At 43.4% G+C, this 24,329-nt stretch overlaps 1 protein-coding gene across 1 annotated transcript; it reads left to right on the top strand.

The window, feature by feature from the left end:
* Positions 1 to 10,520: 10,520 nt before the first annotated feature.
* On the top strand, positions 10,521 to 23,601 carry LOC142492449 (t-SNARE domain-containing protein 1-like). The gene is made up of 4 exons (XM_075595086.1): positions 10,521 to 10,537; positions 22,178 to 22,452; positions 22,804 to 23,109; positions 23,594 to 23,601. The coding sequence occupies exons 1-4, from the start codon at positions 10,521 to 10,523 to the stop codon at positions 23,599 to 23,601; spliced, it is 606 nt and encodes a 201-aa protein (XP_075451201.1).
* The last annotated feature ends 728 nt before the right edge of the window (positions 23,602 to 24,329 follow it).

The raw sequence follows: 24,329 nt of genomic DNA, 5'->3' as shown, positions 1-24,329 counted from the left end.
ATCGTAATTAATTAATAGTTTGTTGGATGCAGGCACCAAAAAAAACATAAGTATGAACATGTGCGTATTTGGACACTAAATGACGCACAAAATGAATTGTTATAAAGGGATATGAACAGTGGTTGACAAATCACCAAAAAATCTACTCCCCACACAAAAAAAATCTACTCGCCACCTAGTACCAAACGTGTGCTGCTTGGGCCAATATTTACTCGCCCGGGGGTTAAATCCACTCGCCCGGGGCTTGCAAATGTATAGGTTTGTCGAACACTGGATACGAATATATGATTGTTAAATCTGCTGTGTCAAAAGATGTAAGAGAATTATTGACCGTATTCATGATAATAGCAAAACACTAATAAAGTAAATCAGAAAAGGTGAAGGGAAACACAAAATGGATGTGCCCCCTAAAAGAATTCACTTAAATGCACACCAAAACAGTGTAAAATTTAACTTTGAATAAATTTACTTAAAACATATATTACCAAAGTAATGTGTAATGTGAATTAAAAATATATTAAATCAACATTATCAGGCAACCGTGTCGTCTATTTTAAGTATATACTATCCCATTGAACCATTTGATAATGGTGGGATAAGAGGACACAGGTTGCTAGAAGTCAGGGTGTTAACCCCTCTGGAGCAACGATGAGACCCAAAAATAAAGATATATAAATGTACACAAGTGAGTGGCCAGTGTGTTAAATGTCCAGCTACCTTGCTAGAACAAGCAGCACTGCGCACTATAATAGAGACTTTAGTGTGTTAAAGTAAGAGTGCTGGAGTGATAAAGCTGGCAAGTGCAGTGATAATGGTGATACATACACTGCAGCATAGACCTGCCAGAAACAGCAGTGCTGTGCAAGGAAAGCAGGCACACTCACTATAAATGAAGAATAAATAATTAACTAATGGGATCAACAAAGTTAGAGCCAGGAGACTGCTGACACTACATTAAAACAGCTCCAAGTAGGAGACTCCAACGCGCGTTTCCCTCCAGCAAAGGAGCTTCCTCAGGGACAAATTTTACTGGGGCAGTGAGGTCTGAACCTTTTTATACCCTGGCAGTACCCTAATTGCAAAATCAATTGTTAACAGCTGTTGCACATGCGCAGTGTGTTTACACCTAAACTCACTCCATAAGGTACTTATATACTGATTAGACACACTATCAGTCAATTCCTTAGTGTCATACCTTCAGAAAACACTTTTCCCAGTGGTTTTAGGGCTTTGGGAGCAGTTTTTATAACTAAAAATCGTATACTCCGGTTGGGGTGGCTACTGCGCATGCGCAGGGACTTAGAGATGATTACAAACGGTCTTTATCCGTTGCGCATGCGCGACATCTTAGAAAATATTGCTGTATCGTTCCATACGCGTAGTTAGTACCGCGCATGCGTGGGGACTTAGAGTTTATACAGTTCGGGTCTATGCTCATTGCGCATGCGTTGACACTTAGAAATTTTCGCAATCTCTGTTAGTTAGTCCCGTGCATGCGCGGGGACTTAGAAATTATACCGTTAGGGTCTATACTCATTGCGCATGCGTTGACACTTAGAAATTTTGCGCGATCACTGTTAGTTAGTCCCGCTCATGCGCGGGGACTTAGAAATTATACTGTTAGGGTCTATACTCATTGCGCATGCGTTGACACTTAGATATTTTGCGCGATTTCTGGTAGTTAGTGCCACGCATGCGCGGGGACTTAGAAAAAAATTCTAATATCTAACAGGGCATGGTATACATGCGCAGAGACACAGTTTGAGTCTATTTGAACCAAATTGTAAAGTGCATATATAGGGTACTGAATAAAAATGGATGTTAAGGGTATATGTTATGGTTATAAGGGACTTATATTGCACATATATTAATAAGTGATTGTGCAAGTAAGGATGTTAGCAACCCCCCATAATTATATTATGTTACACAATGAGTCAAGTTGTAATGCAATGGTTGATAATTAAATTGATCAATTCAAAGATATAGAATGTATATATATGCTCGTACTATTTATTATCTTAATTTTTAATGTATGGCACATATACACACATTACACAAATCTTAAACCCACATCTGGGCTTAAAACTTTAGTCTTATAGTCACTAGTCTAAATAATAATACTATAAAATATTTATTGTTTCAATACCAAGGCTGAGAACTGTGTTAGTGGACAACGGAAATGAATGAACCGGTTATCAGAGAGACCAGTTCTGTGTATATTCAGAATGTTGATCAAATACAGAATACACGTGGCCAATTAGTTGGCCCCCTTATCCAATAAAGGGTGTGAAGGTGAACCCCTCATTAAGACCATTGGGGCTCCTTGTTTTTAGCTTATAAATCCATTCTGCTTCGATACGAAGCAAGGATTGATCAGTGTTGCCACCTCTCATGGGACATTTCAATTCATAAATGCCCATGAATTAAATAGCATTAATGTCGCCATCATGACATTGTGTAACGTGTCTAGCAACCGATGTCTCTGCAGAGTGTTTAATAGAATTAATGTGTTCAAGAACACGTCTGCGCAGCTGTCTTGTTGTCTTGCCAACGTACCTCTTACCACAATTACATGTGATAAGATAGATAACGTTGGTGGTACGACAGTTGATGAAGCTATCGACACTGAATTGTGAAGTATTGTCATGATTGGCGAATGCTTTGCCAACGTTGATATGTCTGCATGCTTTGCAACCCTGGCAGCGATACATACCCTTAACGGGGCTCAACCAGGTGGTAGTTCTAGCCCGCTGAAAATGGCTGTTAACCAGAGAATCCCGTAGGTTCCTAGATCGCCTGCTTGTAATAATGGGTCTAGGGCCTATAACCTTAGCCAGGTCCTCATCTGCCTGAAGGAGATGCCAATGTCTTGCAAAGATCTTTTTAATAGCCCACCATCTTTTATTAAAGGTGCCAATGACTCTGATTGTATTGTCTTTCGCTTTCTCTTTATTACTGGACAAAAGTGAGACCCTATCGCTGTGTAATGCCCGATGATAAGCCTTATTCAATGTCTTGATGCTGTACCCACGGTTGAGGAACCTAGATCGAAGTTCTTTGGATTGGGCAGTAAATTCCTCAATCGTCGAGCAGTTACGGCGAAGACCGAGGTACTGCCCTATTGGGATACCTGCTATCAGGCTCCTGGGGTGTTGGCTCTGTGCCAGTAACAAACTGTTAGTTGCTGTGCTTTTTCTGAACACCTTAGTTTGGATATTACATTCGTGATCAACATAGATGTTCAGATCTAAAAATGTTATTGATGTAGTACTCATCACAGTCGTGAGCCTCAAATTAAGCGTGTTTGTATTTAGCACCTCAACAAATTCATGCAGTAGTTGACTGGATCCTTCCCACAGGAGCAGGATATCATCTATGTACCTGATCCACATGGAAATGTGGTCAGTGTACATAGAAAGTTCCTCATTAAAAACGTGGGTACGCTCCCACCAGCCCAGGTACAGGTTGGCATATGTGGGTGCACAAGCTGTGCCCATAGCTGTACCTTGGGTCTGGTGGTAATACTGCCCATCAAAGACAAAATAATTATGTGTTAGAACGAAGTTAAGTAGGTCCAACACAAATGAGTTATGTCTATTGAACCTACAATCCCTAGTCGCTAAGAAGTATTGTACAGCAGTGAGACCATTCTTGTGAACAATGGAAGTATATAATGATTCAACATCTAAACTTACAAGAATGGTCTGAGATGTAACATGGATACCGTCCAGTCTCTTGAGTGTATCTTTCGTATCCTGGACATACGACGGGAGGCTGATGACAAAGTCCCTCAAAACCTTATCCAAATAAATACTACTGCCTTCGGACAATCAGTTATTGCCTGAGACAATTGGGCGTCCGGGAGGGGATTGTAGGCGTTTATGTACCTTAGGTAAGGTATAAAATGTCGCCACGGTGGGCGACCTGCGGTACATAAAGTCAAACTCATTGCGGCTTATCATTTCTGTGTCTAGGGCGTCCTGCAAGATGTTCAGTAATTCTGATTTGTATTCAGATGTGGGACTGCGTTCCAGGGTCTCATAACAATCTTTGTCATTGAGGAGTCTCATATTTTCACTAACATAGGCTTCAGTGTCTAAAATAACTATGTTACCACCTTTATCAGATGGTTTGATGGTATAAGCTTTATTAGACATCAGGTCTCTTAGGCCGGTTCTTTCCTCAAATGTGAGGTTGTTGTCAGACTTATAGTGTTTAGGTTCGGCTTCAAGGTCCCTAGTAACGCAGCCAACAAAGAGTTCAACGGCTGGACTGATGGATATGGGTGGAGTAAAATGACTCTTGATCTTAAGGTGAGTAAAGTATAACCATAACATATACCCTTAACATCCATTTTTATTCAGTACCCTATATATGCACTTTACAATTTGGTTCAAATAGACTCAAACTGTGTCTCTGCGCATGTATACCATGCCCTGTTAGATATTAGGAATTTTTTCTAAGTCCCCGCGCATGCGTGGGACTAACTACCAGAAATCGCGCAAAATATCTAAGTGTCAACGCATGCGCAATGAGTATAGACCCTAACAGTATAATTTCTAAGTCCCCGCGCATGCGCGGGACTAACTAACAGTGATCGCGCAAAATTTCTAAGTGTCAACGCATGCGCAATGAGTATAGACCCTAACGGTATAATTTCTAAATCCCCGCGCATGCGCGGGACTAACTAATAGAGATCGCGCAAAATTTCTAAGTGTCAACGCATGCGCAATGAGTATAGACCCTAACGGTATAATTTCTAAGTCCCCGCGCATGCGCGGGACTAACTAACAGAGATTGCGAAAATTTCTAAGTGTCAACGCATGCGCAATGAGCATAGACCCGAACTGTATAAACTCTAAGTCCCCACGCATGCGCGGTACTAACTACGCGTATGGAACGATACAGCAATATTTTCTAAGATGTCGCGCATGCGCAACGGATAAAGACCGTTTGTAATCATCTCTAAGTCCCTGCGCATGCGCAGTAGCCACCCCAACCGGAGTATACCATTTTTAGTTATAAAAACTGCTCCCAAAGCCCTAAAACCACTGGGAAAAGTGTTTTCTGAAGGTATGACACTAAGGAATTGACTGATAGTGTGTCTAATCAGTATATAAGTACCTTATAGAGTGAGTTTAGGTGTAAACACACTGCGCATGTGCAACAGCTGTTAACAATTGATTTTGCAATTAGGGTACTGCCAGGGTATAAAAAGGTTCAGACCTCACTGCCCCAGTAAAATTTGTCCCTGAGGAAGCTCCTTTGCTGGAGGGAAACGCACGTTGGACGCGCAATGTTGTCAGTCTCCTACTTGGAGCTGTTTTAATGTAGTGTCAGCAATCTCCTGGCTCTAACTTTGTTGATCCCATTAGTTAATTATTTATTCTTCATTTATAGTGAGTGTGCCTGCTTTCCTTGCACAGCACTGCTGTTTCTGGCAGGTCTATGCTGCAGTGTATGTATCACCATTATCACTGCACTTGCCAGCTTTATCACTCCAGCACTCTTACTTTAACACACTAAAGTCTCTATTATAGTGCGCAGTGCTGCTTGTTCTAGCAAGGTAGCTGGACATTTAACACACTGGCCACTCACTTGTGTACATTTATATATCTTTATTTTTGGGTCTCATCGTTGCTCCAGAGGGGTTAACACCCTGACTTCTAGCAACCTGTGTCCTCTTATCCCACCATTATCAAATGGTTCAATGGGATAGTATATACTTAAAATAGACGACACGGTTGCCTGATAATGTTGATTTAATATATTTTTCATTCACATTACACATTACTTTGGTAATATATGTTTTAAGTAAATTTATTCAAAGTTAAATTTTACACTGTTTTGGTGTGCATTTAAGTGAATTCTTTTAGGGGGCACATCCATTTTGTGTTTCCCTTCACCTTTTCTGATTCACTTTTCAGTTCACAGTTTGCACCCATTATTTGATTACCACATTGATGTATTTGACTACTTTATTCAATTAGTATGGTTCTGTGATCACTCCCTATCCCTTTGTTGTTTCTTTAAGTGACTAATAAAGTAAAGCTTATTTCTATGGACAATTTTAAAAAAATCACAAAATAGTGTGACATATAGAGATGATTGCGGCGCCAATGGATGTACAATACATCTAATAACAAGAGAAAAAGGAGCTATAATGCAGATCCGCTTATAACGCGGTTTGAGCGTGGACCCCGAATTTAAAAAAAATAATTTTTTTTTTGTTTTTTGCACACACACTGCACACACTCACTGCACACTGCATACATTCACAGCACACTGCATACACCCACAGCACACTGCATACACTCACAGCACACTGCATACACTCACAGCACACTGCACACACTGCACATACTCACAGCACACTGCATACAGTCACAGCACACTGCATACACTCACAGCACACTGCACACACTCACAGCACACTGCACACACACACTCACAGCACACTGCACACACACACACAGCACACTGCACAGCACACTGCATACACTCATAGCACACACTCACAGCACACTGCATACATTCAAAGCACAGTGCACACACTTACAGCACACTGCACACTCAGCACACTCACAGCACACTGCATACACTCACAGCACACTGCACACACACACACACTCACAGCACACTGCACACACACACACTGACACACACACAGCACACTGAACAGCACACTCATAGCACACACTCACAGCACACTGCACACACTCACAGCACACTGCACACACACACACTGACACACTCACACACAGTCTCACACAGTCAAATACACACACACACACACACACACACACAGAGACACACTCTCTTTAAGGGAGATTGCTCTCGCAAGACGGAAGCAGGAAGCAGAGACAGGGAGAAGAGCTGCCAGATGACGGGTAAGTGCTGTGTGCTGTTGCCGCTGCGACACCGGGTCTGGGAACGCTAGGAGAGTTCTCAGCTTTCCCCCTCCAGTGGACACAGTACCACCACAAAAAAAAAATTCGGCAGCCATTTTTTTTCCGCGACCCCGTTTATAACGCGGTGGTCGCAGGTGGCCCCCGAGGACCGCGCTATAACGGGGTTAAGCTGTATAGAGGAAACACAAAGGGTATAGATTTTATATAAACACACTCCAGGAAGAAGTCTGGTGACGAAACGTGTCGAATGGACCACACGCAAACCTCCCTCTCCTCATAATGGACATTTTGATCTCATGGACTTACCACTGTTCTGCAATATGAGAACTTCTGGCTCTGCTTTTGGACACTGCGCATTCATCTTCATTTTTCTAAGCTGAGTATTACCACTCCTCTTTGCACTGATTTTCAATAGTTAAACTGCAGGACCAATTGGTCTGTTTTCCGGGCACTCTCGTTATGTTTGTATTGGGTTTCATCTGTGCATAAGGTTTTTTTCTCTGTGGATTTAATTTATATATCCATTGTGTGCAGTCCTTCAGTATACTTAACTATGTTTCATGCTGTACTGTGTTGCACATGCAGAGGTATTTCCCGTGTGATACACTAGAACACTTTTCAGGCTGCTTGCTATCAGTTACATGCTTAGATAACCGTCAGGTCTTGAGTTATTTGGGAACTAAGTTCCTTATGTACTCATAGCTTAATTGTGCCCTATTCTTATTGATCTGTACGGTGTATCTTTATTCTTAGTCCGTTTCATTATAGGAGGTGTAGGAAGAGTTGTGTGTGTTGGTCTTCAAAACATTTTTTAAAGTGTTTGTTTATTTTGGGGGTGTTTTTTTTTGTAGATGTGTTTAATTAAAATGTTTTTTTGATCATCTTTATTACATATCTGCTTTATTTTTTGCAATATCTGAGTGCTTCTTCCTGGGTTTCTTTTTCTTTGTGTGTGTGTGTGTGTGTGTGTGTGTGTGTGTGTGTGTGTGTGTGTGTGTGTGTGTGTGTGTGTGTGTGTGTGTGTGTGTGTGTGTGTGTGTGTGTGTGTGTGTGTATGTATATATATTTATTTTTTATTTTTTACTGAAGATGATTGCATTATATTTGTTGTATTAAATTTATGTATCTGTATTTTACATTATATTATGGGTTCAAGTAGTTGTTATCTATTGGATCCATTTGATTTAAGTTTTTACTTATTGCAGTGGTATATACTATTGGCTAGTCAATTAACCTATTAAAGGTAGGACCTGCATATATTTATACTCTGCAGCTTACTGTCAGAAATACCCCTGATGAAGTCTTGTTATAGACGAAATGCTGTTATGATATCTCTATCATAGCTTTATTATAGCCTTCTATAGTATCTCTCGTGTCGGCAGTTTCGTACCAGTATTATCTAGTGTACGGCTGTTGCCATTACTCCCTATTGCCCCACGTCAACGGACCTAACATCTCTGCTGACGTCATCCCCTCTGTCTCGCGGGAACTGTAGGACTGGGAGGAAAAGACAGGAGGCAGCTGCGGTCGTGTCCGGCATCGGTGCGGAGTCTCAGCATTCCATGTGGAGTCAAGACAATCCTCTACATCACACTGCAGTTTGGAGAGGAGCATATGTATCCTACATGCTTGTAACATCTGCTAGTTTGTAAGTGTGGCGATAGGGGGTAATCAGGCCACTAATAAAGGCATTATGCCTGGCTGATTAACCCTAGATCACGTTGGGACTGATGGGGTTAACTGTATGTTCACGACCCTGACCATGTTTTCCCCTACACCATCTTTATTGTCCCCATTTTGCAGCTCAGTCCATAGCTGCAGTATGAAAAATTTATGTGAACTGTGCCAATTGTATTTGCGACACAAGGGGTAGTTGCTAGCGCTAAATCCAGCGCTGATTGAAGAAGTGTGTCTATATATGGGTGGCCGCTTTGAAGTATAGGGATCACTTTCTAAGCCCTAGACCTCTCAACCGCAAGGTCAATTGGATAAGTGGTTTGTGGTTTAGCCAAAGTACTTTTCTGTCAAAATGTATCTACCGATCTTGTTAGCCCCTTAACTTGAAGGGGGAAAGTATATTAGCGTGGGAACTGGGTTAAACCGCAGACCACATCACAGCCCGTTCAATTAAGTAGCTAATTCACGCTAGGAGTGAGCTAGCAATCAAATTTTTGGAGTGCAGCTAGGAAGAAAGAAACCGTACATATACATATAAGGTTTACAAACGTTGCATAAGCAGAACATACTTTTATTAATAAACTGTATTGTACTAATGGTTTTAAATGTAAAGATAGAAAAAGTTTCCTGTCAGCCCGGGAAAAAAATCCTTTAGCATGCAAATATGTTAAGGGTGAATGAGCTGAGGGATTTTTCATTTCCGTACTTCAGAGGCACCCTGCAGAGTTGGTGCCTCAATGTCTATGAGAAGTCCGGAGTTGAAAAGCCTCAGCGATCCTAGGTGTTAGGATGGCCGGGATATTGTAAGTGCCAGATACCAGAGTAAAGTATGGGTACGTCACACTTGGTGGCCAAACCCCAGACTCGGTGTCACCAAGTAAGGGGTTGGTCCCGGTATGCTAAGGAGCTTAGGTGTGAGGTTAGCGCCTGCTCCGTGCAAACCGGGATGTAACTTCTGCTTTTTTTCCAAAGTACTGGCAAGTCGGGGATAGGTGGGAGGAATGTTCCCACGGGCGGGATTGGTTATGCATGTTAGGTATAGGACCCTCAACTCTATAAAAACTGCCTGCTGGAAAGTCCCTAGCAGATTCACCTGATTCATCTAAGATTTGACCAAGTTCCTGCGTCAGCGGTTCCGGAGTGTGAGGGGTTAATAATATCGTATCCAAGGATCGTCCCCCTCTTCTGGAAATCGTTAGAGCTAAGGGTTCCCGAACTAACCCTGTAAGGACTGAACGAACTTTCTCCTTTTGGCGGAAATATAGGGGTGACAAATTGTGCCCCTAGCCAGGAACTGCTACACGGATCATTTTGCGCCCCCACTTGCATGCGTGCAGGGGTGCCCAGAGACTTTGTTTCATTCCAAGGACATTTGAGTTCATTTCCCCATCCCATTATGTGTTTTATCAAGTGTATATTGTGAAGATTTGTGTGTTTGTCTGAAAAGAAATAAATTACAATTTATTTTACTCAACTTGTGTGCTCAGTCCAGAATCCCTGTATTAATGTGTAGATAAGACCTGGTCTACCGTAACAGGCAGTAGCTGTTATCTTTTGCGCATAAGCTCAATACAAGCTTACTCACCATATTTGCTTCTTTCTTTATTTTTTCAGGCTCATCGTCAATTTGGTTACTATATCTCGGTGCCATTGTTATGTGTCCCTGATACTCTGGTTTGGCTACTTTATTGCCTTTACAGTATTTTCGCCTGTGTATCCCTTTATATATGAATGAATATATGGGTTACACCATGTTTTTGTAGATGGCATTGCCATGTGTTCATTTAGGTTACAGTGGTTAGTACTTATTCATCATTACACTGCTATGAGAATCTTAGTTCTGAGAATGTGTATATCTTTATGAGGTGTTATATGTTTAAATATGTAACCCTGTTTCCCCTCCCCCAGTCTCTAAGGGAGTGTGAGGGATGCATGGGGGTTGGTTACAGGTGTGGTGGTGCGTACCTGTGGGAGGGCCTGAGCTTCCCGCGATGTTGTGGGGGAGCCAGGACCGGGCTTCTGGGGTGGTAGCCTCCATATTATCTCAGTAGTGCAGCGCCTCCATCTTCTATACTCCCAGGGTAATGGGATAGGACCGGTATAGAATAACCCCTCGGGTCCCAGGGTTACACTCTCCAAATCACACACAGTCTTTACGGGTGCAGAACAGTCTCTTTATTTGACAGGGCAACGATATCCCAACGATACGGCTTCCAGCAGCCACAAAACAATCACCAGGGCCAAGTACAACCTGCTCAACTACCCACTCGGCCGACAGGATGGTCTGAGCTAGGGCGGCAATACCCCGTGGCCCACCCCCGAGGTTATTCTCGGGGTGGGTCTTGATTTCTATTCCCATCACCCCTGGCAGCGGGGTGAGGGCATTGGTCCACCAGTCTATGATTCTATCAGCTCTACTTACAGACGCTGATCGGTTTGGTTCCTCTCGCTCACAACCGGCATGCTGCGCCGGGGAGCCTGTAGTCTCCTGATACTCCTCGGACCGTTCCGCAGGATTCGCGGCTCACGGCGTAATACTCAGCAGCTGTAGACCCTTGGTCTCTCTGCTCGCTCGAACTCTTCATTAAAGGACCATCAGTCAGAAAGGAACATGGCACACAGCAAGGATGAAGAACAACCACCACTCGCCGGAGTGGGCTGCTAAATATAGCGCTAGCCCCTCCCCTCCTGGTGTCAGCAGAACCTCCCTCTTGCTCACGCCTGCAACAGAGTCCAGGCCGGCATTTACCATTCGGGTTAGGGCTATAATGGGGGAAAACCCATAATGATTACTGGCGCCTGATCTTAACAGGACTTACCATAGTAGAAGGAAGAGAGGTATAGCCTGAGCTGTTTACAGGGGGCTACAAATACATATGAAAATAATTCTTCTTCTCCACAGTGGGGGTGTAACGGACATGCTCGCCACAAACCGAGACCGGACCGCGGGCTGAGGGTGGGGATGTGAATACACCGACCTTAGACCACGAAGCCGGTTCTGGATTGCGCAGTTCGTAGTCAATCGTAGCCGGTTCAGGGTTGGAGAAGGCAGGGCAATCCATGGACAAGCCGGGGTCAGAGTAGTCGATATCCAGGCTGGGGTTAGGCAACAGATAGCCTGGTGCGAGGCGCTTCAGCGTAGCAGCTGAAGCGTGGGAATGGCCTCTGTGGGAGCAGCCCATGATCAAGGTCTCTGCAAGGGGTGAATGCAGCAGGTCTCAGGAACAAGGCAAGACTAGCACTGGGGATTCAGCGCTTCAGTACAGGAACCAGAAAGCAGACCTCTGCCTGGGGTGAGTGCAGCAGGTCTCCGGAACAAGGCAAGGTAGCTTGTGGCAAACACAGTTACATCCAAGTCCAACTTGGTTTATGCTCAGAAATGAGGCATTGGGAGAGCTCAGTACAAGAAGGGCAGGGAACCAATCAAAGGAGAGGGGTGTAAGGGAATTCCTCCAATGGTGGGGCACAAAGACAGAGCTGCATTGATTGCAAGCACAAGTGATATTGGTTGTGGATGTAGGGGAAGTTGCCTGGAAACTGCATAGTTCTGTAAGGAATGGGTTTCAACCAAACCCAGGAGCAAATTCCTTACAGGGGGCAATTATGATCAGTGGATCATGCTCAGTTATTAGGTGTAATATTCTTTTTGCTGTTTTGTTTATATATATATTTCACTTGTACACAATTGTGTCAATTTTGTCTGTTATTTGTGTCTTTTTTAAGACACATGAACTGTAATGTTGGCTTACGAGTATCATTTCTAATACAGTGTATCTCTATCTACTCAGGGTGGTTTCCTGAGATATTTTAGCAGTCTTACTTTATATAGTGTGATTAATCACTTATTTATGTATTGGTTTAACTGTTATTATATAGATAGAGTTAATTTGTGAGTCTTAACATATTATGTGTGATCTCATGGGTTATTTTGTTTTTCCCTAGTGATTAGATACCACAGGAGCATTCAGATCAGCTGCTCCACTTCCCCTCCCACTTCCCCCCTATTGGTGCAATTTCAAGCTAATTCAGCTTAAATACCTGACAGAACATATTCTGGCAGACCACTTGCAAAAGCTTCATATATGGCAAAACGTACATTGGGGTAGTTTGTGTGTCTTCTGAGGTGCCCTGAGGTCTGACTGTCCTGACTGTATGCCCATTGAGACCAGAGGAACCTGTTACCTGTTTGCTGCTTATTGTACTGCACTTTGTAAGCTGTCGGTATCTTGCTGGGACCAGAGGATCCTGTGCTCTGCCAGCTGTTGTATACCGCGCTACAATTCATCAGCTACCGGTGTCTGTGAGTTCAGGAGAGGAAGCTCCCCGCCATGTTTTCTGCGTTTTCTGCCTTCGTGCACACATAATTGTGCTATCTATACAAGTCATTACAGTTTATCATCTGGACATTTTACTGATCTGGGATCCGGATTGGGACTTGTTATCTTATGTTTATAGCGGGTTGGCAGTTATGTATTGCTATTGAACTCACTTAGTCATATTTTTCTGTGATCTATTTTATATTGGGGTGTTACATCTTGTTTACCATTTTATTCATCCCCTACAAGGGTTAATATCTACATCACATAACCTCCTACATTCTTTATCATTAGGTGTGGTTTTGGTTTTGTGGGGATGTCTTGTTCACCTTAATATAGTTTACACCGGCCGATGTCTCAAGGGTTAAAGTGAAAAAATCATTTTCCCCCAGAACCTATGTGATCAATCTTTTTAAGTGCAGGGTACTAGGCTACTAGATTTATTGTCAGCTCTGCACTTTTTCTGGTTAATTATTATAGGGACGTATGTCAGGCAGTAAGGGTTTCCTCAGGTTATTTTAACTTTATGTTGTGTCAATGTTTTTGGTGATATTGCTTGAATACATTTTTGTATTTTTGGATATGCTAGAGGGCTTATTTTGGGCGTCTGTTTGTTTCTTGTCTATATATATATATATATATATATATATATATATATATATATATATATATATATATATATATATATATATATATATATATATATATATATATATAAACCATACGATACCGTTTGAAGCACGAGATCAGGAGACAGCACTCTGGTAAGTTTGATCACAAGTTTTTGTATTGAAAAAGACACATAAACCGTAACATATGTCCCTGACGCGTTTCGTCACAATAATGCAACTTTATCAAAGATAAACGCGTCAGGGACGTACATTACGATATTACGTCATCACGTTACATGCACGCTTTACGGCCGGAGCGTGTATGATGTTTCATTGAGGCCCTACTCCAATACCACATTGCGTGGAGGACTTTTATTGATCGTTCACGCTACCGGGTGATTCGTTCGAAGATTTCCTGTTGGACTGCCGACGTGACACGGGACGGTGCCTGCCTCGGTGGTGATTTTTATCACAATTTGCTTGTTATTCACATCTACTTTGTGAGTGTTTTTAATCCCTCCTCCATCCCCCCCTCCAATTAAATGTACAATAATACACTATTGGGCATGCGCTCTCTGTCTTCTTTTTGTTCATATATATATGTAACGGGTGGACCCCCTAGTCTGTCCCACCCAATCTCACATTGGCCCGTGTGGTCTAACCGGTCCCCATTACGTGATCGTGTATGGTGGTGCACCTGCAAATAACAGGACTCCTGAGTCTCCCGCTTGATGGTATTAGGGGATGTCATAAGGACAGGTAGCTGAGGTAGTGGGTGCGAGTCCAACTTACATCATGTGCAGCGCCTCCACCTCATCAGGATCTATGCTTCCGCAGGGAGATGGTCCTGATGAGGAACTCCTTCTCGGTGGTGACTGCCACTGTAGAGTAATCTCACACTCACACAGTGGGGGTATCTTTAACAAGGGCATCTTTATTGATGATACTGAGGTAGTAGACTGCCCCATGCAGCTTTCAGCTCTAGCCCCACATTTCTCCGTGCTGTCCCTTTGCCAGGTACTGCCCTCCTAATTGGAGTGGGATCCCCTCTCCCCATAGGAAGATCACCCTTGTGCCAGGTCCCTGGACACAGTGTGGCCTAGACAGGCTTGATTGGAATATTCGTGCCACTAGTTACAGCACTAGGGTCACAAAGATATCCTGCAATCCCTTTCTCAGGAGCCAAACTCTTAAGCAATAACAACTCTAACTTGACAGTGTTGTGCCTTATATACCTCAGGGTGCAGGCACATCTCTGATGTCACTAACCAGGGACTCAGAGCATGCAGCCACTCCCATCCATACATAGGGCACCTCTCCAGGGTGTGAGGGAAAACCTCCATAACTACTGCTGGCAGGCCTGTACTTACCAGGGCTTACTGCCAACAGGGAAGATGTCTGCAGTCCATTATTATGCATGGCTACACACACATATATATATATATATATATATATATATATATATATATATATATATATATATATATATATATATATATATGAGCTAACAAACAGAAAAAAGCAGCGCCTCAAAGGGCATATACGCAATGATAAAATATTATATATAGTGTATAAATTAATATCAGTGCCTGCGTGTAGATAGTGATATATAGTGATTTGTAAACATAATCATTAAATACTTAAACAACGCATTCTATAATGTGCAAAAAGTGAATAAACATATTTAAAAAAAATATATTAAAAATGTATAACCATAAAATATATAAAAATGAAATAAAGAAGTGGATAACCAGTCCTTTAAAGATGAAGTCCGTCAAAGATGTTTAGCCTTGAATACAGGGGGTCTCCGGCTGCTCTCGAAGGATGAACCACATCCTATAAAATCTGTAGAGGAGAGAGAAAAGAGAGCGCACGCCCCATAGTGTGTAACTGTATATTTAATAAAGGAAATGGAGGGGGAGTGGGGGGGGGAAGAATCGCACTCACAAAGATAAAAAAGTTAAAAGCGTGTCGTGAATAAATCACCACCATCCGGCTCTTTGCTTTTCTTTACTTTACTTGTCTCTGATGTCGCTATCTGGATACACACGATCCGTGGTCATCAGGATGTTGACTCAAGCGTGGAGCAAGGGAACCGGCATTAAATGGAGTCCTCTGAAGATCTCTCAGCTGCGTGGCCTGTGACTGTTACACACACGAACCGGCCTGTTCATGCGCAACGTAATGACGCAATGTCCGTGACGTGATGCGTGATGACGCTCCCTGACGCGTTTCGTCACTCTCGGGCAACTTTTTCAAAGGGTGAATCCAGATAGCGACATCAGAGACAAGTAAAGTAAAGAAAAGCAAAGAGCCGGATGGTGGTGATTTATTCACGACACGCTTTTAACTTTTTTATCCTTGTGAGTGCGATTCTTCCCCCCCCCCTCCCCCCTCCATTTCCTTTATTAAATATACAGTTACACACTATGGGGCGTGCGCTCTCTTTTCTCTCTCCTCTCTCTCTATATATATATATATATATATATATATATATATATATATACAGGCAGTCCTCGTTTTACAACGCTTCGCTTTACAACGAATGGCTTATCCAACGCTATGCAATGCATAACTATATTCATTTTTACAACGCCAAAATGGCTTATCCAACGCTCTTACGACGCTTTGCAACGTTGTGTATGTGTGTATATATATACACATTCACATAAACAACGTTGCAAAGCTTCGTAAGAGCGTATATATATAATATTATACTATATAATATTATATTATACTATATAATATATTATTTATTATGTTATATTATATATATAATACAGTATATACACTATATAATTTATGTGTGTGCTGCATATCTTATTGCCTGCATAAAATATTTGGTGTATTTTAGTGTTAAAAATGCCTTCAGGAACGGAACCTTTCATTTAAACAGTGTTCCTATGGGAAAACGTGTTTCGCTTTACAACGTTTCGCTTTACAACGCCATTTTGAGTAACGCATTGTGTCGGATAACCGAGGACTGCCTGTATATATATATATATATATATATATATATATATATATATATATATATATATATTTATATATATATATATATATATTGTGACAAACGCCCCTCTTTTGTAGCGCTGACGTCTGTCTGGGTTCTTCCCGACACAGTCTTCTAGGGTTATTTATACAAAAAACAGGATCATGCAAAGTATTATGCTGCTTAACTCAGGCTTCTGCCTGCTTTATTTTCATCCAAGTAAGGTACTGCAGCTTTAACAAGTGTAGATTAGAGGTACTCAGATACTTTCATTCAGCAGTTCACTCATTTCAGTGTTACAGTATTTCCCACACTGTTATTTTTAAGAAATAAAACCAAAATCATATAAACAAAATCCTATCCCTTTCAGGGATCTAACTACACATCAGAATCAGTCTCTCTAACAGCTGCTGGCCAACTAACCTGGTTCCCCAGCTTAAAACAATGCTCTGTTATTTAGGGTCACTAGATACAGCACAGTCTTTTAGCAACAGCAATAAACATTTTTTTTGTCTTATCTGTTCGTGGTGGGATCTCGGTCCCAAGTGTCCAGGCAAATCCTCTGGTACTGTGATACTTGGAGGGGCCGTCCACCCCGAACTGGATTCTGGGGAGCAGCGATACCCCCAGCCTCCAGGCTCTAAGGAGAGAGAGTGATATGAAAAACCTCTCTGCTCTAAATACCTGTGCATGTGATTAGAAGAGCAGGTGAGGGAGAACTAGAGCCATTGTAATCTGTGGTCTGGATTTTCCATCCAGCGGCCTGAGTTAATGGGAAGCTGTGGAACGGATCATTTTGAACTATTCCTGCACTTTCTGACCTAAAATGGGGCAGAAAGCTGCCTAACATCTTTGGACAATGTCACATATCCCCCTCCCCAGCTCACACCTACTGGGGTGAGCGGCCATGGACCTCACTGGGGTGAGCGTCCTACCTGAAATACTTGAGCTAACTACTCAGTACAATATTAAGTATTCACATGACACGAATATGAACTTTTTCCACGGCAATTATGGACAATAGGTTTCGTCATAAGAGACTATACTTGGCAAACATATTTTGTTGCTCTCTATTAGGGAACTATTTTGAAAAATAAGTGTCTAGCACACATTCTTACAACCCAGGATATGCTAAATATATTCACAAAACCAGACAATTTCTATTACCTCCCTGGGTTTTTCTACTCTAGAATATGAACCTCATTATATATGTAGCGGTCATGTAAAATGGCTACAGTCATCTCTCCTGCTGACAGTAAGGCCTGGTAAGTTGTGGGCATGCCAGCAGTAATTATGGAGGTTTGCCCTCACACCCTGGTGGGGTGCCCTGTGTATGGATGGGAGTGGTCACATGCTCTGACTCCATGGTTAGTGATGTCAGAGGTGTGTCAGCTTCCAGAGTGTACATAAGGCACAGCACTGTGTCTAAAAGTTAGTTCTGCCAGAGTTCTATCTGCGTCCAGTTCTAGTAGTCTTGGGAGTTCTATTCAGTCATGAGTTAAGTGCAAGTTCTAGCAGATGGTTATGTTATAGTAACTGAAGAAGCGACTGTGTCCAGGGACCTGGCACAGGGCAGAGATCCCTGCGGGGATTGGGAATCCCTATTTAAGGAGAAGTACACCTTTTAAAGGGAGGCACTGACTGAACATGAGTGGCTAGAAATCTACTGCGAGGGGCAGCTAGCCCACTCAGGCAATAAAGATGTTCTCAATCACAAACCCTCTCGTGTACATGTGTGGGGTGAATGTACAGAGAGGAGCACCACGAAGGAGTTCCTCAACAGGACCATCCCCATGCGGACGCAGGGACCCTGATGAGGTGGAGGCGCTGCACTGGAACTAGGTGAGACTCAGCACACTACCTCAGCTGCCTGTCTGGACGGGTCCTCCCCACACACCTTCATGCGGGAGACTCAGGAGTCCTGTTGCCAACAGGTGCACCACCAGACACTACCACACTGTAATGGGGGCCGGTTAGACCACAGGGGCCAATGTGAGATTGGGTGGGTCAGGCCGGTTCAGAAATACCGTTACATATATTTACCAACCGAAAAGGGCATTTTTTTTTTCTATATTGTAAGCTACCACTATTTTTTTTTCTTATACTACAGCCTTGTAATCTTAAGGGCCATCAACCCTGTATATTAGGCTAAGGTCCCGTTGCACGCGTCCGCACGGCTGGCTTGCTTGACGGCGGCGCGTGCAACTCGCTGTACCGCGATCTGCGGTCTACAGGCTACTTTTCTCGGAGCGGGGGGGGCGTGGCCAAACGGGTCGGGGGGGGGCGCGGCCATGACGTGAGGGGGCGCGGCCATGACGTGAGGGGCCGGAGCGGGAGGTGGGCGGGAGTGGGAGGATTGACAGGGAGGGGGGGGCGTGGCTTGAGCGGAGGGACCCGCTACTCTTCCCCCCCCCTCCCTCCACGGGCTGCCACGGGCTGCAGGTAAGTAAAAAAAACACACACACGCAGGCACTCATACATACATACATACATACACACACACACACACACAGGCAGGCACTCACGCACTCATACACACACACACACACACACACACACACACACACACACACAGACAGAGACAGGCACGCACGCACTCATACACTGGCGACACACTTTATTCGAGCTCGGCTAGTCCCACGAATTCGGGTATACCCGGGTGTATTGAGGTTTGTGACTGTTTTCTGCCCGAGTTCATTGAGTTATTTTCCGGCAGGGATTGAAGCATTTTATTCCCGCTGGCTGCAATACTGCACAGTACATATATATATACTGCATTACAATTCATGAATTTATGCCATCTGGTAGACACGCGAAGCATTGCAGCCTATTAAATCCTAATCATTATCATTTAACAGATCAGCCGCCCATCAGCCAGGCATGAACCCAGGCTGGGAAGGCAAATGCAACGGGGCTTGTCAGAGGTGAGGAGCGGCGCATTCCAGGTATCTGCCAGGTACATACCGGGTATTTGGTCGTATAAAGTGTGTCGGTGCAGTACACACACACACAGACAGAGACAGGCACGCACACAGACAGGCACACACATACACACACACAGGCAGGCACGCACGCACTCAGACACACACACAGAGAGGCACTCACGCTGCTTTCACTCCACACTCCTCCCCGCTCCCCGAAGCCTCTCCTCCTCCCGCAGCCTCCCCTCCCCATTGGCTCACAGCCACACCACGTGACGCGTCAACGCTTGGAAACACCATTCTGTGGTGTCTCGTAGCGGCTGACGCGCCACAGCGTGTAGTCAGCTGTGCAGCCAGTGGGGACCGGGACCGGCTCGCGAGGATTCCCCTGCTGGTGGGGAACTCGCTACATTGCCGCCCGCGCCAACGAGCGCAGCGGGTCCCAGGCCTTAATTTGTAGTTTAGCTACATTTTCAACACAGAGAACCAATATAACATTGCAATATTTCAAAATGCTTATTCTAGAGGCCTAATATAGCATAACTACACTAGCTTATTTGCAAAGTTAAGTCACATAGTACACTCATATAACATAAAAATCGGTCATTCCCAAACATTTTTTTTTTTTTTTTTTTTTACTTCCAGTCCATTACATTTTCTGACTTCATTTCAACACCCGCAGCAACCTGCAAATGACTGGACTGTTTCTTTAGCTTCTGACGGAACTCTGGGGCCGGATAGTCTTTGTCTTTATATTGTGGCCCAGAGTGGCGAGATCCGGAAAAATTCAAGGCCAGCGTTGACCTTCGTCGCTTTTTCTTTGCAACCTTTGAACCTTTATGGTACTTCTTACTGCCATGTATTTTCTCACGACCATCACTCTCAGAGATTTGGGATTTTCCCTTTGGGGCAATTATATGGTACTTAGAAGATGAAGCACTGATTACCTGGAGCACCTTCACCTTGATGGGGCTCTCACTAACTCCGGCTGTACCCTGTGGCATTTTACCTTTGCAGCCGGCAGGCATGTAGTCTTGGACCTCTCTTTCCTGAGGCCTACATTTATTCAGGCTGAAGTACCGCTGGATAACCAGTGACGCATTTCTCAGGGTTTGATAGCGAATCCTGTTCTGTGTCATCCTAGTAAGAGACTGGATTTTTATAGTTGCTCCTTTCATAATGAGGAACCTGTTTCGTACCATGAGGGCACGGTAGAATGATTGAAGAACACAGGCTGCTTTATTCCGGCGATCGAACTGACGAATTTTCATCCATCTGTAGGCAGCCTGTAGGATGATAGTTGCGGCGCGTTTACGCCGATAATTTTCTCTTTCCCTTCATCCTTGGATAAGAGCTTTGCAGTGCTTCTGAATTATTCTAATGCTTTTCTCCTTTTTCAAAACGTTAAGTTCCTCCATGAGAGAATTCTGTTTTGTGCATACATGTCGCAATTCTGCTCTCAGAGCGTCCATTTCTTCCTGGTGCTGGCTCTGAGCGTGCATCAATGCATTCTGTAGTGCTTCCTGCACTTCTAATTTTTCCTGAGTCAACTATTTCTTTACTTTTTCTGCTTGGTCAGTCAAATCTGAATTTTCCAATTTCAGACTCTCATTTTCTTGCTTTACAGTCTCTAACTCACTTAGGGCAATCTCACGGGTTTGCTTCAACATTCCCAGCTCTGTGTTCAGACCGTGGCCCTCCAGGCGTGAGTTTTGCACCTCTGTGCTGAGCGTATGAACCTCTTGTAGAGCCTTCCTGTATTTCTGTTTTAGGATAGCAATCAATTTGTCAGACTTAGGGCCTCATGCAGTAAGCGACGAATATGTGAAATCGGCAAGCTTACCGATTAGTCATGTTATTGGCGATTTTCCCTATCCATATGCAGTAAGTGCCGAATCCCTTCAAAATCAAGACGAAAACAATTCCGCCCACTCTCACGATGATTTGCCGATCACACACAGGTGTATCGGCGTGCGTGGCGGGGTTCTGTTACGTTCGCCAATCAAAAATCTTGCTGAATCAGGCGAAGCCAGCATGTATTGGATAGCGCGCCATATTTAAAGGCAACGTGTACTGTTAATCTTTCTCTGTGTTGTTGGGAGTGAGAGAGAGAGAGACGCACAGAGCTGGGCGATTTAATATTTGCATATTGACTGAGAGACTTGTTGTGTATTGTGAAAGCTTTGTCCTTTGTTGTTTTGTTTACATATTTGTCTTGTTTTCTATGTGGAAGTGTTTCGTGTGATTGGCTGTACATTTGTTTTCTGTTTTTTGTGAGTGCTGTAAGTATGCCCGCAAAGCGTGGGAAGAGTGATGCTGGTGTGAGTGGTAGTGCTACTCGTGCGAGTACGCGTCAGAGTAAACGTACTGTTCAGGGGAGTGATGTTGCTAGGAGTGCGAGTGCTGTTGCTGGGAGTGTGAGTGCTGTTGCTGGGAGTGTGAGTGCTGTTGCTGGGAGTGTGAGTGCTGTTGCTGGGAGTGTGAGTGCTGTTGCTGGGAGTGCGAGTGCTGTTGCTGGGAGTGGGAGTGCTGTTGCTGGGAGTGGGAGTGCTGTTGCTGGGAGTGGGAGTGCTGGTGCTGGGAGTGCGAGTGCTGTTGCTGGGAGTGGGAGTGCTGTTGCTGGGAGTGGGAGTGCTGGTGCTGGGAGTGGGAGTGCTGGTGCTGGGAGTGCAAGTGCTGTTGCTGGGAGTGGGAGTGCTGGTGCTAGGAGTGCGAGTGCTGTTGGTGGGAGTGGGAGTGCTGGTGCTAGGAGTGTGAGTGCTGTTGGTGGGAGTGGGAGTGCTGCTGGTGGCTCAGTTGCTGATGGGGTGTCTGGTGGTGGCGTGCTTGCTGGTGGCCAGCTTTTGGAGTCTCTTCCATTGGAACAAGGAGAGTCCAGTCAGCAGCAGCCAAGCTCTGAGCCTAAACCTGCTCGGAAGAAACGTGTGGAGAAGCCACGTAATCCTCGCTTCAATGACCAGGAAAATAGAGCTCTTGTCACTGGGATTCTGGAGCACTATGACAGTCTCTATGGACATTTAGTAGGTAAGTGTACCTTTCCATTTATTCTTCAAATACATGTGATCCTAGGTCATGTGAGTTTTGTTAATATGCAAATATGGGTACAGAATATCTGTCTATATTAATTATTGTGGAAACACAGCTTTTTATCATGCGTTTCAAGGACAACTAAACACAGGCGTTCAATTTGCGATAACTGCATACAATATTAATGCAAGCATGCTTACATGTCTAGGTTTAGTAGTGAATGCTCATGTGCTTCACATATTACACCTAAAACAGCATGTTTGCTATCTCTAGGAACAGGTAGCAGTGTAGGAAACTGGTGCTTCTATTATTATGATTTAACGTCATATATTTTGTTTGTATTTCAAGCGCGGACAAGTTCTTCAAGCAAAAATGAAATGTGGGACACAATAATAATTGGTGTCAATGCGTGTGGGAATCGTGTCAGGGACAAGCTGAATTGTCGCAAAAGATTTGACGATATTAGGTCAAAATTGAAAAAGAAAATACAAGACCAACGCGTGCATGCTTCTGGCACTGGAGGTGGCCCGCCACCACAACGTCTGATCTTAACTCCATTGGAGGAGCTGCTTCGGGGAAAATTACTTCCCGTCGTCGTGGAGGGTTTGGCCGGTGACCGGGACATCGGAATTTATCCCTCACAATTTCCACCAGGTGAGAAATCTTACTGTACTAGGCGTGTCGTTTCTTACAGTTATTTAACATATTTCCGCTGCTTTTTATACTGTCTTCACAATATAAGCATACCTACATCTATATATGTATATGTCTGTTTCTCTCTATATATATATATATATCTCAAAATAGACATATATGTTGTAGTCCTACTAAAAGCAGTAACTAATATACCACGTGCCATTGCGTGGTCATTTAAATGTGAATTCCCAAAAAGCATTGCTGCAGTGGAAGCAATTGATGGTGGGCGAAGATGGGGAACAACAGGGTAGCACACATGTGTAACACATGCTAATGAGAAATTATTACTAGCTACTGGTACAGAACATAAATATGTATAATATAAATGTGTATATTATTTATTTTATTCCTACAAACACGACATTACTGCCTATTCTAATCATGCATCGAATATATTGCATGCAACGGCCTACAAACATAACTTGCACTAACAAATGTATAGTTGTTTAGGAAAAGGTCAATTTTTGCTTGATGTCATATACAGACAGCATAATGAGGCACACGTAGCATATGTTATGTCATTGTGTTCATAACTTGCACACTGCAGACGACTATTTAGCTCCTCTACCATTGTGTTAAAGCAGCTGCAATGAATATGTCATCACAGCATACACGTCAACAGAGGGGGTGGGGTTCAGCACACACCCAAATTACAGGGTCATCTTACGGTCAACTTAGTTCACACCATTTTCACCTGTTTGAAGTAATTGAAAGGTCTGCCTGATTAGGGGTTTTGGGGAAGGGAATACCGTTCTTACAACCTGACTAGCAAAACTGAAGGTAATCACACTCATTTGAAAGCTTAACTCTAGGTACTAAATCCCCCAACAAGTCATTAATTATGAAACCGTACGTCACACATTCGTTCACTCATATCTATAGTTCAACTGATATCAACAACACATTATCACACACTGCATGTGTTGTGTTGTTGAGTGACAGCCACATTCAGGTGTGCCACAGCTTCTATTAATGTACCACACATATCCTCTACCAAAAACGAATCTTTTTGCAATATGACCACCTTCATGATAACCATTGTGAATGTTCATCTAATGATAGTTATGTATCATTATGATACTGATATGACTACACAACATATGATTTGTATGTACAAATTTAATCAATTTATCCGAACGCATTACTGCAGAAACATAGTATGTTGTATGTTAGGGAAC

This window comes from Ascaphus truei, chromosome 4, assembly GCF_040206685.1.
Source record: "Ascaphus truei isolate aAscTru1 chromosome 4, aAscTru1.hap1, whole genome shotgun sequence".
NCBI classification, from domain to species: domain Eukaryota; kingdom Metazoa; phylum Chordata; class Amphibia; order Anura; family Ascaphidae; genus Ascaphus; species Ascaphus truei.
Note: the sequence above shows the minus strand (reverse complement) of the source record. Positions and strands in the feature narration are given on the sequence as shown.